Below are 13849 nucleotides of genomic sequence, written 5' to 3' on the forward strand. Positions count from 1 at the left end.
GCTTCTGGGACTAATGTGAAAATGTGTCTGGAATGATCATGTCGCATTTTTCAGATACGCATGACAAAAATATTAGTCTTCCAATGAATAATAATTAATGCAAAAACAGTTACTGTAGAAATACAAGATCTTAAAATGCCTTACATGGAATATCACTTGTCCAGCAGCAGCACCGTTGTTAACTAATAAATTGAATGAATCTGTCATGTGAACTTTAGTAAGCTCACAGATGATGCACACATATCTTTACAATCATCCTTCTTTATGCATATTGTGCGTTCAGTGAGAAAATTTCTGGACCTCTGGAATTCTTAAGTTGTTCCAGGCATCCAAACTCTCCAACCTTGCATTTCCATTGGTAGGATAAGACAAGCTGCATGCAAAGTCCTCGAACACGTCCTGCACGTAAGCAATAAAAACCCCCAAATTATGGACTTGATAGACAACATCATTATTCTTCGTATCTGCATCCTTTACTGACCCAAGAGAGCTTGAATTCTCATATGCAGCTGAAATTTCTGATGGAAGTAGAGCACCCATTTGGAAAAATGCATGCATGAAGTACTGAATGCGCTCGGGAATATTTGAGGCCTGATCATGGGAGGTTACAAGAATTATGGAGTTTGATGTGCGGGAGATCTGGGAAGGACATTCAGTCCTACAGCCCACGTTCAAGCCAGTTTTAAGTAGGTTAGGCTAGCTAGGGAAGGAGATTAGGTTAGTTAGGCATTGAATGTTTCTATTTGTAATTGAACTTATAACTCACAGGTCCCAAGATTGAAACCTGGCTCTGATACATTCAGATTTGCGCAAAACAGTTTTACATCAACCTGGTAACTTGCTTCTCGTTACCTCTAAAAAAACGGAAGGAACTTAAAATACGATTTTGGAAAACCAGAGATTGATAGATGTGTGTTTGAAAACACCCTAACCGGTTTACCACGACGAAAGGAAACCTTCTTCATGATTCTCGAATAGAAACCTTCTTCACGATTCTCGAACAAATTCTCTTTACTCTTTGTCTTGAACCGATTCTTGCTTTACATGGATTTTTTCAGAATATTGTGAAATGGTCATTATTGTAGTCCCAATAAAATCCCACACAAATGAGTTGCAGTTCTCGCTCCCACAAAAGTGCGTTAGTTGCAGGGCCACGTCGAAGGGTATTCACAACCTGGTCTTGTAGCTCTTTGGCCCTTTTGCAAATGCGTTACCCTCTGGATTTCTTGGGTATTTTGATCTTTTGTAGTTGGGTTAGCCCTACGGCTCTCCATGACTTGCTCTTGCAACTTTTAAACTTTTAGTGCTTTTCATTGCCTTTATGGGTTTTGCCTATATGTTTCACATCTCTTTGCGACCTACTGTAAATCCAATAATTTCCATGCCAGAATCTTGAATTTTCAACTTTGGCTTCATCTTCTATGTGTCCACGGAATTTGTGTGCTTGTAAAATTCGACCTGGAAGATATGTATAGCGAGGGCAAGTGCAAGGTCTCCACACGGAGAAGCACCTGGAAGTGGAAGCAGCGTAGCGTCACCTGGAAGTGGAAGCAGCGCAGCGTCCAGCGAGGGCAAGCATCGATCTGCTGGGTTGCATCGTATACCCGCGGGGTCGCATTGTATACCAGTCTGATCAATTGGATGGGTAAGATCATTTTCATCGTCTAACATTTAAATCAAAGGCTCAGACATGTACAAGTAACCCAAAAGCAAAGTTGATTTCAAATAGAAACGCCTTACGGCGTAAAAATATTTTTTCCGACCCTAACTCGTATTTCTAGGTCGTTCTTGGAGTTATGTGCATCTATGAACATATTGTTTATAACCATTAAAATCAATCATATAGATCTTTCCATCCATAATGGTGTTTGGATTCCCCATGCTTCATGTAATCTGGCTTTATTTCAAACAATGTATTTGTAATGAGAATGTACATGCCCCCATTCATACGACCTCAAATTCTGTGTGGTCTTGTTACACATAAATTCCCATCTACCACTACTACATGTTTAAGATGACTATAAATATTGCTAGCAATGGCACCTCGTGCACTTATTTCATGCCTTCATGCGTTTGTAATGGGATCATAAACTTAGAAGCAAAGGAGGGAATAACCTGTGAGATGGCACATACTAGACCCTCCAACTACATATTGTTTGTTGTCAATTACTCCTATGAGACAACTAAAATGAGGAGTTGACATGGATGCCATCTTTGTCCACTTATTCTTCCTTGGATCATGCATCCACACATCCCTTATTGCTTCTTTACAAAATAGAGCACCGCCAATGACATAAAGCTTTCCTTGCATGACTGCTGATGCGACACCCAAAATTACTTTCCCTCTAGTCAGAGCTCGATCATAGGGTATTGGAGGAAGTGCCTACCACCTATATCTCTTTGGACATACTTGGTAAATTATAGTAACACAGTCATAACCCAAGACAAAGTGACCTGCATCTAGAGGTTGGAAACACAGTAACTACGCTCATACAAAACTCTGAGCCGCACAAGAAGAACAATCAACTACTCTCCCTCCCTCCATTCATATCTCTCTATCCACGAAAATTTGTCAAAAAAATGGCACAGGTCATAGGGAGTCCTTATTTCATAATCAACACCCTTTCCATGTATTAGAGATCGTCTAGTACGCGACACACTTCGATCCACCCATTTTGTTGTCAGTACACATGGATAGAGCAACAAATATCTCAAATAGAACATCAAATTCATCCCTTCATGGGAAATATCAATCTGCAAGGAAATCATACATGCAGGATTTGGAAATCAGTTGTATACTTTACATTGGAATTCAACGAATTCTTCCCTCGATTTAAAAATCACTTCTCGCTTTTACACGCATTACAACCTTGTCATGGGTTGGAAGAAAAAATTTGCTGGCCGACAAAACATGAAACATAATTAATTCCAAATACGTTAAGACCGTTGTGGCCCCTTAATTTTACTGGTCAGTATGAGAAACTAACCCCCTCCCTTGCCTTGTGGCTCTCATGATACCTACCTCCGAGTAAATAACAAATCATATGTGCAGGTTCATTGTATTTACATTCTAGATTTAACTTGGAAATCAAGAACCAGAGTTTGAAGTTGCAATTTAACTACCACCTTCAACCTTGCCTGGTATGTGATGCATTGTCCTCCTTTATTATAACATCCTGAATTCAATCTCATTGGAATTTATTTGAATCATTTAATCCATTATAGCCCCTTCAAGATGATTGCTCTGTCCTAGATGCAATAAAATGAATGCTTATTTGCAGCGCACACCTCTACTATGGCATCCGTTATACTTGTACAAACTATGTAAAAGTGCTAGGTGAAATAAAAAATTTAATAATTTTGAAAGACATAATGATCCAGACCATCCATTGTAACATTCCAGACTTAGGTGTAATGCATATTGCTATGTTATCGACATTGGTTCCAGACTTAGGTGTAATGCATATTGCTATGTTATCGAACTTGGTTCCAGACTTAGGTGTAATGCATATTGTTCTGTTGTCGACACTGTAACACTGCCATTACATAGGAATTATGTTAACACTGCCAAAAGATAGAAAATCTAATATTATGTTTGGAGTAAGCAGACGATACATTCAATCATACACATTTTGAACATGAATATTGAAGAACATTCCATTCTGAATTGTAACACAATCATCTCTGGCTTTGTATTAACATAACATATCGATAAATTATAGGTCTGTTTCATCTTTGTTCTACTATGATTGAAACTCTTCAGATAGGTATACATGTAACACATAACCATCGTCTGCATTGTTGGAAATATCAATTAAGAAACTGAGGTTGGCACATGCATGTGCTCTCTAAATAATCCAATATTGCGGAACTATAACATAACCACCATTGCACCCTCACTGCTTTGTTGAATGCACTGGGGCCTAAAATATGTCACAAAAACTACTCAACATGTTGTTCCATAACATTTAAATAATGTTTGCACCTGTTGCATTGTTATCAGAATTGTATGGATTTACTGAAGTTCGCCATGCTAAAGGAGAAACACTTATAGAACATGTAAAATTTAGCAAAATATTTCTTGCTTCTATTTGCCATTACTCATAACTGTAAAATGATCTCTCCAAGTGTGGAATCAGAAGTAAATTTCAGAAGAAAAAAATAAGAATTGGAAGTAACTATTTTTGGGTTTGTCTACTTTGATCTATGAGCCGCGAGATCAACTTTTCTTGGTTTTATGAAAGTATCTTACATGGTCATCACAAGTCCTGTCCTCTTGTGTTTTCTCGAGATCTCTCACCAGGATAATGTAGAGAATCCTAGAGTGTTTGCTCAGAAATTGTGGCTGTCTTACACGATATTGTTGAACCTTTGGTATTGTTGCTAGAATCTTGAATTTTCAGCTTCGGCTTCATCTTTTGTGAGTCCACGGAATTTGTGTGCTTGTAAAATTCGACCTGGAAGATATGTACAGCGAGGGCAAGTGCAAGGTCTCCACACCGAGAAGCACCTGGAAGTGGAAGCAGCCTAGCGTCACCTGGAAGTGGAAGCAGTGCAGCGTCCAGCGAGGGCAAGCATCGATCTGCTGGGTTGCATCGTATACCCACGGGGTCGCATTGTATACCAGTCTGATCAATTGGATGGTTAAGATCATTTTCATCGTCTAACATTTAAAATCAAAGGCTAAGACATGTACACGTAACCCAAAAGCAAAGTTGATTTCAAATGGAAACGCCTTACGGCGTAATTAAGAAAATAATCTAGCAAAAATAACCTAGCATATATGTAGGACATCACTTATATCACAAACTTATATAACCAATATGTCAATGGCTCCATTGTAACCTTTCTATTCTAATCTTGAAGGGCTAACTGCCCCGTCCAGAGCATTTGTAAAAACTCTTTGGCAAACGATTATTAAACGACCTTTGGTTTTAAGCCCAAGTACAAATTTTTCAGTAATAAACCCTGAAAGATCTATTTGCATATTTCCAGTACGGGCAGTAAGAGGTTAACCTCTCAGATTATTTGCCAACAACAACAATGCTTAATAATGGAAAGAAATACTACAGCAAATGCTTGACAGTTGATCCAACAACACCCATACTATTTGCAGAAGGTAGCGAGTAGCCTTCTAGGTGGGGTTGAAGGCCTTCTCGCAGGCTGCACAAAGTGATTGTCCAGCACCAGAACATCACCAACTTCCCAGGTGATGTCCACACACTCTTCTTTAGTTATCTGGAGGTATGATTCAATTGCCTCATCAGGAAAGAGGGAACCATCTGCAAGCATTGGGACTATCTCTGGAAGTGCTGAAGGGTTGAACCATGCTTTCCTATTGTCTGCATCTCCATCAACAGGTTTTATAGAAACAATAGGTCCCAATTCAAAAAACATTGTGCCATCATCTGCCCAAGTTATTTTGGACACTGGAACACCTGACTTTATAAGCCTGGAAGCAACAACCTTACCACATGATCATCAATTTCAATTTATTTCAGAACAATTTGATTATTGAAAATGGTAATTACATTTTAAATCTGAACTGTTCCTGGGTAGAAGTGATCTATAAATGTGTGAAAAAATATTACGGCCTCATCTTCACCCAAAAATATAAATTTATCTCAAGTTTAAATAGCTAAAAAAAAGTAACACAGATTTTTTATTTCTTGACTCCTTATCTATGAAAATCAAGAATTTTCCCATCTTTAAATCTGAGTTAAAAGATAAAAATGAAAATGGATAGATGCTACATGTAACTTGTCATTTTATTCTTACCTATTTTCTGTTTCCTGCTTGTTGCTGGTTTGGTAACGGGATTGCCAGCCCTTTAAAAAGGATTGAGGATCGTCTTCCTGAGGAATGCTGTAAGAATAGATCAACCCCTGCTCCATAATTTTTACAAGTTCTGGGTACCTCTGTTCCATATTGTCCAGCACCAGAACATCACCAACTTCCCAGGTGATGTCCACACACTCTTCTTTAGTTATCTGGAGGTATGATTCAATTGCCTCATCAGGAAAGAGGGAACCATCTGCAAGCATTGGGACTATCTCTGGAAGTGCTGAAGGGTTGAACCATGCTTTCCTATTGTCTGCATCTCCATCAACAGGTTTTATAGAAACAATAGGTCCCAATTCAAAAAACATTGTGCCATCATCTGCCCAAGTTATTTTGGACACTGGAACACCTGACTTTATAAGCCTGGAAGCAACAACCTTACCACATGATCATCAATTTCAATTTATTTCAGAACAATTTGATTATTGAAAATGGTAATTGCATTTTAAATCTGAACTGTTCCTGGGTAGAAGTGATCTATAAATGTGTGAAAAAATATTACAGCCTCATCTTCACCCAAAAATATAAATTTATCTCAAGTTTAAATAGCTAAAAAAAAGTAACACAGATTTTTTATTTCTCCACTCCTTATCTATGAAAATCAAGAATTTTCCCATCTTTAAATCTGAGTTAAAAGATAAAAATGAAAATGGATAGATGCTACATGTAACTTGTCATTCTATTCTTACCTATTTTCTGCTTCCTGCTTGTTGTTGGTTTGGTAACGAGATTGCCAGCCCTTTAAAAAGGATTGAGGATCGTCTTCCTGAGGAATGCTGTAAGAATAGATCAACCCCTGCTCCATAATTTTTACAAGTTCTGGGTACCTCTGTTCCATTCGTTGGGTGAGCTTATGGCTCAACAGGATTGCTGTCTGCCCTCCCTCCGGAGGTGCAATCTCACAGAAGAACAATATTTTGCTTAGAAACACAGGAAACTGCACAGCAAAAAAAATACCCAGAACATTGATGGTCAAGAAAAAAAAACCTAATAGGAATAAGTTTGAAGAGAAAGAAAGAAGAAAAGGAAACTGTAGTCTGGAATGCTTAGAGGATCGGCTTACCATAGCCATCTGATGATGGAATTTGATGTGCTGATCCAGAGGAGCTCTGTTTGCTGTGTAAACCCTTCCTTCAACCCTGGTCCTTGAAGCTAAGCCCAGATATGGCTGTTCTTCCCATCCAAATGCTTCAACAACTGTGTTAAAATCGGATGCACTTCTCACTGGAAACCCTCTAAACAGCAACGCTCCAGCGCGATTCAGTTGATTGTGAATCCATTCCCTGTTCTGTTGGATGGCGTTGACAAAGGACCCAATTGAGGGGTTTTCATCTGGAGGCAGCAGAACCATGGGAAAGAGGGTGCCATCCTCGAGAATCTTCTCTTGGGCAATGTTCCTGGAGCTTCGTTTGCTGTGTAAACCCTTCCTTCAACCCTGGTCCTTGAAGCTAAGCCCAGATATGGCTGTTCTTCCCATCCAAATGCTTCAACAACTGTGTTGAAATCGGATGCACTTCTCACTGGAAACCCTCTAAACAGCAACACTCCAGCGCGATTCAGTTGATTGTGAATCCATTCCCTGTTCTGTTGGATGGCATTGACAAAGGACCCAATTGAGGGGTTTTCATCTGGAGGTAGCAGAACCATGGGAAAGAGGGTGCCATCCTCGAGAATCTTCTGTTGGGCAATGTTCCTGGAGCTTCGTTTGCTGTGTAAACCCTTCCTTCAACCCTGGTCCTTGAAGCTAAGCCCAGATATGGCTGTTCTTCCCATCCAAATGCTTCAACAACTGTGTTGAAATCGGATGCACTTCTCACTGGAAACCCTCTAAACAGCAACGCTCCAGCGCGATTCAGTTGATTGTGAATCCATTCCCTGTTCTGTTGGATGGCGTTGACAAGGGACCCAATTGAGGGGTTTTCATCTGGAGGCAGCAGAACCATGGGAAAGAGGGTGCCATCCTCGAGAATCTTCTGTTGGGCAATGTTCCCTGGTTTCAAAATGGCCAATTCCTTCATTGTTTTGCTCAGAAATTGTGGCTGTCTTACACGATATTGTTGAACCTTTGGTATTGTTGCTAGAATCTTGAATTTTCAGCTTCGGCTTCATCTTCTGTGAGTCCACGGAATTTGTGTGCTTGTAAAATTCGACCTGGAAGATATGTACAGCGAGGGCAAGTGCAAGGTCTCCACACCGAGAAGCACCTGGAAGTGGAAGCAGCTAGCGTCCCCTGGAAGTGGAAGCAGCGCAGCGTCCAGCGAGGGCAAGCATCCATCTGCTGGGTTGCATCGTATACCCGCGGGGTCGCATTGTATACCAGATTGGATGGTCAAGATCATTTTCATCGTCTAACATTTAAAATCAAAGGCTAAGACATGTACACGTAACCCAAAAGCAAAGTTGATTTCAAATGGAAACGCCTTACGGCGTAATAAATACTAATTTGTCAATCAGATTTATTAAACATGAAGGCATCAAATTTCCTCAATTTTAATTTCACATTTATAAATCTTTTAAATGTAATCCCAAAGAATATGCTCCATGTTTGATATATTCAAAATGGATATATATATATATCTATATCTATATATATATATATATATATATATATATATATATATATATATATATATATATATATATATATATATATATATATATGTTATGTGTATATTATTTATTTTATATAGAAAATTTAGAAAAGAGAAAAATGTTAAAAAAAATTAAAAATATTTGATTAAAAATATAAATTATTTGTGTCATATATATAATAAATTGAATAAATCGATTTAATATTTTTATTATTTCTTACTTTTTAATATCTATCCAATAATAGTCAAGAAAATAGTGAATGTAATTCTTTGGAGTTCTAATAAACATTCTTTGGAGTTTCAATAAACATCATATTTGTATGTGTATATTCGAGTCTTGTATTTGATGAAACATTTATGTAAGAGGTTTTGAAGAAATATTTTATGTAAATATCTTAAAATACGATAAAGTTTTAATTACCTCTCATTCAATTGTAATTATAATAAGTTTTAATTTACATTAGATTGTAATGAAGTTTTTTTGCATGTGATATGTTGTGTTAATAGAGAGTTCTCACTTTCCAACAAAAGAAAATTTTCATCAGATTTTTTTCTAAAAAGATTCATGATTTAACTTCTTTTTACAATATGTTTAACATTAATTAAATTTATAATATGACAAACATAACCTAGGTTGTAATATGAAAATCATAAACAAATATCACATTGTGACAAACATAACCCAACACATTAATCAAACATTACTCAATGTAGCAATGTTGATCAACACTAATGTTGTAACGTGATGAACAATATATTGATGTTGAAATGTGACAAACAAATCTTGTTGTTGTAATCTCACAAACATAACCCAATGTTGCAATGTGGTGAAGATTACCCAAAGTCCAAATATGAAGAACATAAATTAACATTGAAACGTGTCAATCATAGATTCACATTGCACTGCGATGAACATAATTCGAAATTGCAATCTAACAAAGAATACTAGATGTCACGGCCTAATGAATAATTCTTGATGTCATAATGCCCTCCATTACAATGCATTGACCATAGACTAACCTTTCAATCTCATGGACATAACTACACATTGTGATGTGAAAAGAAAGCTCAAACATCACAATGTGAGAAGCATAACCAAACCCATTACCCAATCATTACTTGATACCGCAATGTTGAATATCATAACCCATTGTCGTAATGTGTTAAACATATGTTGATTTCTCAATGTGATTAACATATCCTAATGTCACAATTTCGCAAGTGCACATTGATGTTGCAATGTCACAAGCACAACCTATTGTTGTGTAAACCCCCCCTACTTTCCTCTATCAAAATGCATTATCTGGTAGATTGATGGTAGGTTTATGGATAGTTTTTGGGCATGCAATACGTCCTAAAAGGAGCCGCTTTCCATATCTACTCTTCCTTTTCCATATACTTAGATAAGGGTGTTATCTCCCATCAATATACGAGGACTAAAGTATGTTTCCCTGGTTCAAAGGGAATCTCGTGAGGTAGCCATATGTTGTGATGTCTCACAATCCATAATCTAAGAACTATAAGAAGATGAAATTGTTATAAGTGCATGATATTTACCTTGATCATCTGATGCTTTCTCCTTATTTTTAGCACCATCAGGAATGTAATCTCCACAATTGTGTTATTCAACTATCTGCACCATGATGCCAATCTTATTCTTCTTACATGCAGATTCAAGATGAAAGCCTCTATTGCAATAAGTGCATATTTCTTTTCCTTCTTCATTCTCCAATTTTTAGAGTTAGAAGACTCGTCATGGGATCTCAAATTTGGTCCTTTTTTGTCATCAGACTCCTTCTTTCCTTTCTTCTTTTTCTTGCTCTTTTTCTTTCTTGAAAAGCAGGTGCATCTGCATTGGAACTTTTTAGTGTTCCCATTTTGATAAGTTTTTCCTTTACTTAAATGTCCAAAAAAACGATCAAAAACATTTTAGGATAATATTGTGAGTGCTAAGGGATCATCAACTTCATGGTAAGTTGAGCTAATACTCTTTTTATGAAATGCAAATTTACTACATTGGTGAAATTTGGGGAACTCTACCATGTTTTCCACTATGGATACACTAATGAATTAAATATTGAACAGACCAATTTACTTGATTTATTATTCTCTTATAACCCTGCACTTTCTCTTGATATTCATGCTTACTACAACAAGAAAAATATGGCCTCTAAATAAAATGACAGAAAATATGAAGAATCCCAAAAGACTAATCTTGATATTTGTTGTGAAAAAAAACATTTTGTCAAAAAGGAAGGGGATTGGAAGCCTGGGGAAGTAAAAAATGCAAAATCTAATGACAAAGGTGTTATTGTCAAGCCACTTGCTTTAAACCAAATTTTAATCTTCGGGGAGAAGTACCATCAACATATGTGAGTAGCACTATCATAATCAATCAAGTTAGAGATTGTACTACAGTTTGAATGTACTTCACATTCCACAAAAAAGAATGCCCCCAGATTGAAATAACAAGATGGATATGTATTTACACTATTATGTTATTTTCTAGAACTTATTACGAGTGGATATGCAATGAGGGAAATAACAGAGAGATATTTTAAATATATTTGGATCTCTCCAATCTTCATGTAATTCACTATGGATCTTATTTTTTACAGAAAATTTACAAGGCTACAAAGGCCATATTTCCCACCACTCTTTCATTGAAAACAATTCATGATCTCTCTAGCAAACACTAGATCCAAGGTGAAGGATCTTCTAATGGTTTTGAGGAATCTTCTGTCAAACAATTTTTCATATGCCAATGAAAATTAGGTGAAGGAAGTGTGATATTATATCAATCATCAAAACTTTTATTTACCACTACCATTTGTGTTGCATAAAGATGACCTCGACCATTGGTGATCTCATTTTCTAGGAAAAAGTGAAGAATGCTTTACAACAGAGTTACTAGATAAACTAGATAATCCCATATTGAAAGAAGGCCTATAAATTATTTCTACATTCATTATAGAACTTGTCAAGGGTATTGGAGTCGTTCCTGAATGAAAATGTTAGAGACTCACTAGCACTCGTGTCTACCAAATCCAGAAACAACTATGATCACAAAGAAGGGTTTAAAAAGTAGATATACATTGTTTCTAAGGGCTTCAACAAGCTATCTTAGTAGCACGAGCTCTCATTCTAGTTGTTGATCTTCTACAATATGCATGGCATTCTCATGTATTGGAAGGGAATGTTTGTAAGGTGTTACCTTGTCCCTCATGTTTAATTGAAGCATCTGTACTAATGTCCTAAATTTTGAGTTTTGAGAAGACTGGAGCATTTGATTACATGATCAATGTTGTTGCTTTGAAGTGTCAATTAAAATCACCTATCCTATTGGATCTAATGGAGTGGTCACGTTGGGATCATGCTTTTCCCCCCACGCTTGGTCAAATTCCAAACTGGTTAGAAGTGACGAGTAATTATTTTCTTTGTCTTCTGTTAGTAAGTGGAAAAATGGAAGACTTCTTACAAGTTGTAGTGAATGGCCCCATAAAGAAAATGGTAGGCTAACATGTTTATATCATGTCTCTTTATGGTAGCACTCATAATTCTACTACATAAATCACTTGTCGAGTGATAGATATATTGGTAAAGGATTGGGTAGACTATTTTGATTTTACAACTTTAATTCCCCTAGATAAGATAGAAAATTGCATTAACTATAATAAATTTCAGTAGAGGGAGATGAATGTTCATCATGTTTTTGTGCAAGCATCAGTTTTGGGAAAACCACATTTATCACATGATTACAATGACAAGCATTGTGTGGATCATCAATTTCAAGTAGGCGATGAAGTTTGGCTATACATTAGCAAGGAAATGCTTCAAGGTGAAGGTAAAAAGTTGAAACCAATTCGTTATGATCCATTTAAAATTCTGGAAAAGATTGGTAATAATGATTTCAGGCTTGATTTTCCTTCATATATGAAAATTTGTTACGTTGTTAATGTCAAAAATCTATGATCTTATGAACTTCCTTTGATTGAAGATCAAGGAGAGAATGTTCAAATTCCATCAATTGAAGAATTTTCTCCAGAATACCTTGATATGCTTCAGCGAGACATTATACTTGATAGAAGGACAAGGATAACTTAAAGGGGAAATACCGATTATCTTTGGGTGGTTCTCAAAGGTACACATCCATAAAAGGCCAAATGGATTGAACTGGGGAAGGTGAGGGAACAATACTCTCTTCTGTTGAATAACTGAAAGTGATCCTTTTGGGGTCCAAAAGGCTTCCAGTGTGGAGGAGTGATCAGGTGCTCAGAATTATGCTAAAAAATCAAAGTGTCAGGATCTTATCAAACTCATCGTTAGATTGAAGAGCTCAGCATTTTGAATCCAACGATTTGAACGAAACTTGAATTTGAGTTTGTATGAGGAAGTTAGAGCAAGTCAAAGTTCAAATTTGACTTGCCTACATGGTAGGATTGGGATGATGTGGCAAGGTCTTTAGCAAATGAGGAGGCACCAAGTGGTAGCCCACCATTGACCCTATAAAATTGCATATTGCAGCGGTAAGTGTTTTGGTGGTACAAATCGACCCTCGACAAGTTCAGGGTTGTGATGCGATGAGATTGCATATCGCAATCACAAGAAAGAAGTGGAAGCAGGAATTGGCCCCGATTTGGTTGAGTTCTAAATGCGATAGGTCCAGGCATGATAATTTTTATGTTGTAGTTTAATACACCAGTGAGTTAGCGAAATCACAATCACGTTGTTTTTTTGGGTAAAGAAACCTTGTGCGTGTACAAAACTGCCGATTGCGATGAGCGGGAGGATTTCGAATGCGAGAGTTTTAGAAGTTCCAATTTAATATCCTGTCGGGTCCGTAATCCCGTATCAGAACATTTTGCAGTGTTAAGATTCCGTAACTTAGCCAATTGTGATTGTGATATGGCTGGCGGGATATGGTTTGCGGTGTGGCAAGATTTCCACTTCCTCAGCATATTTTGGAGCAGAAATGGGGTTTTGGTCGATTTTGGAGCATTTTGTGGAACAATTAGTGGAGGAACTGGGAGAAGTCTTAACTCCTTCAATTCTTATCCAAATTGGATGCAAAAAATAGATTGTTATAGCAGTTTTTTGTATTATAAACTCATTAAGAGAGGTTTAGAGGCATATGAGCATTGAAAACATACTTTTGATGTAATTTAAGCATAATAGAGAGGACCAAGCCATTGGAATCTGGATCACCAAGATGTAGCCCAGGAGGGGTGAACTCCTTTATCATGTTCTTGTTGTGTGTTATATTTTGATGTTCATTGTTGTTATATTGTTGTTGTTCGACATATTTTTTTTATGTTAAATTATTTATAACATCTACATAAGAAACTATCATGGGAATCTGTTAATTAAAAAAGTTTTTTGTTGACACCTAATCCTCAACGGATGGGTGTACTGGAATG

The 13849-nt window shown here is 37.0% G+C and overlaps 1 protein-coding gene across 1 annotated transcript; it reads right to left on the minus strand.

Moving 5' to 3' along the window:
* Window positions 1-4839: 4839 nt before the first annotated feature.
* LOC149172792 (clavaminate synthase-like protein At3g21360) lies at window positions 4840-7192 on the minus strand. Its single transcript, XM_089426465.1, has 4 exons — window positions 6905-7192; window positions 6531-6778; window positions 5779-6204; window positions 4840-5452 (listed from the first exon to the last, which is right to left on the minus strand). Exons 1-4 carry the CDS (start codon window positions 7190-7192, stop codon window positions 5107-5109), a joined length of 1308 nt encoding a protein of 435 aa, XP_089282591.1. The 3' UTR covers window positions 4840-5106.
* Window positions 7193-13849: the final 6657 nt, after the last annotated feature.

This window comes from Pinus tabuliformis, chromosome 4_2 (genome assembly GCF_031772625.1).
Source record: "Pinus tabuliformis cultivar Carrire ecotype Pingquan chromosome 4_2, CPIR1, whole genome shotgun sequence".
Lineage (NCBI taxonomy): Eukaryota > Viridiplantae > Streptophyta > Pinopsida > Pinales > Pinaceae > Pinus > Pinus tabuliformis.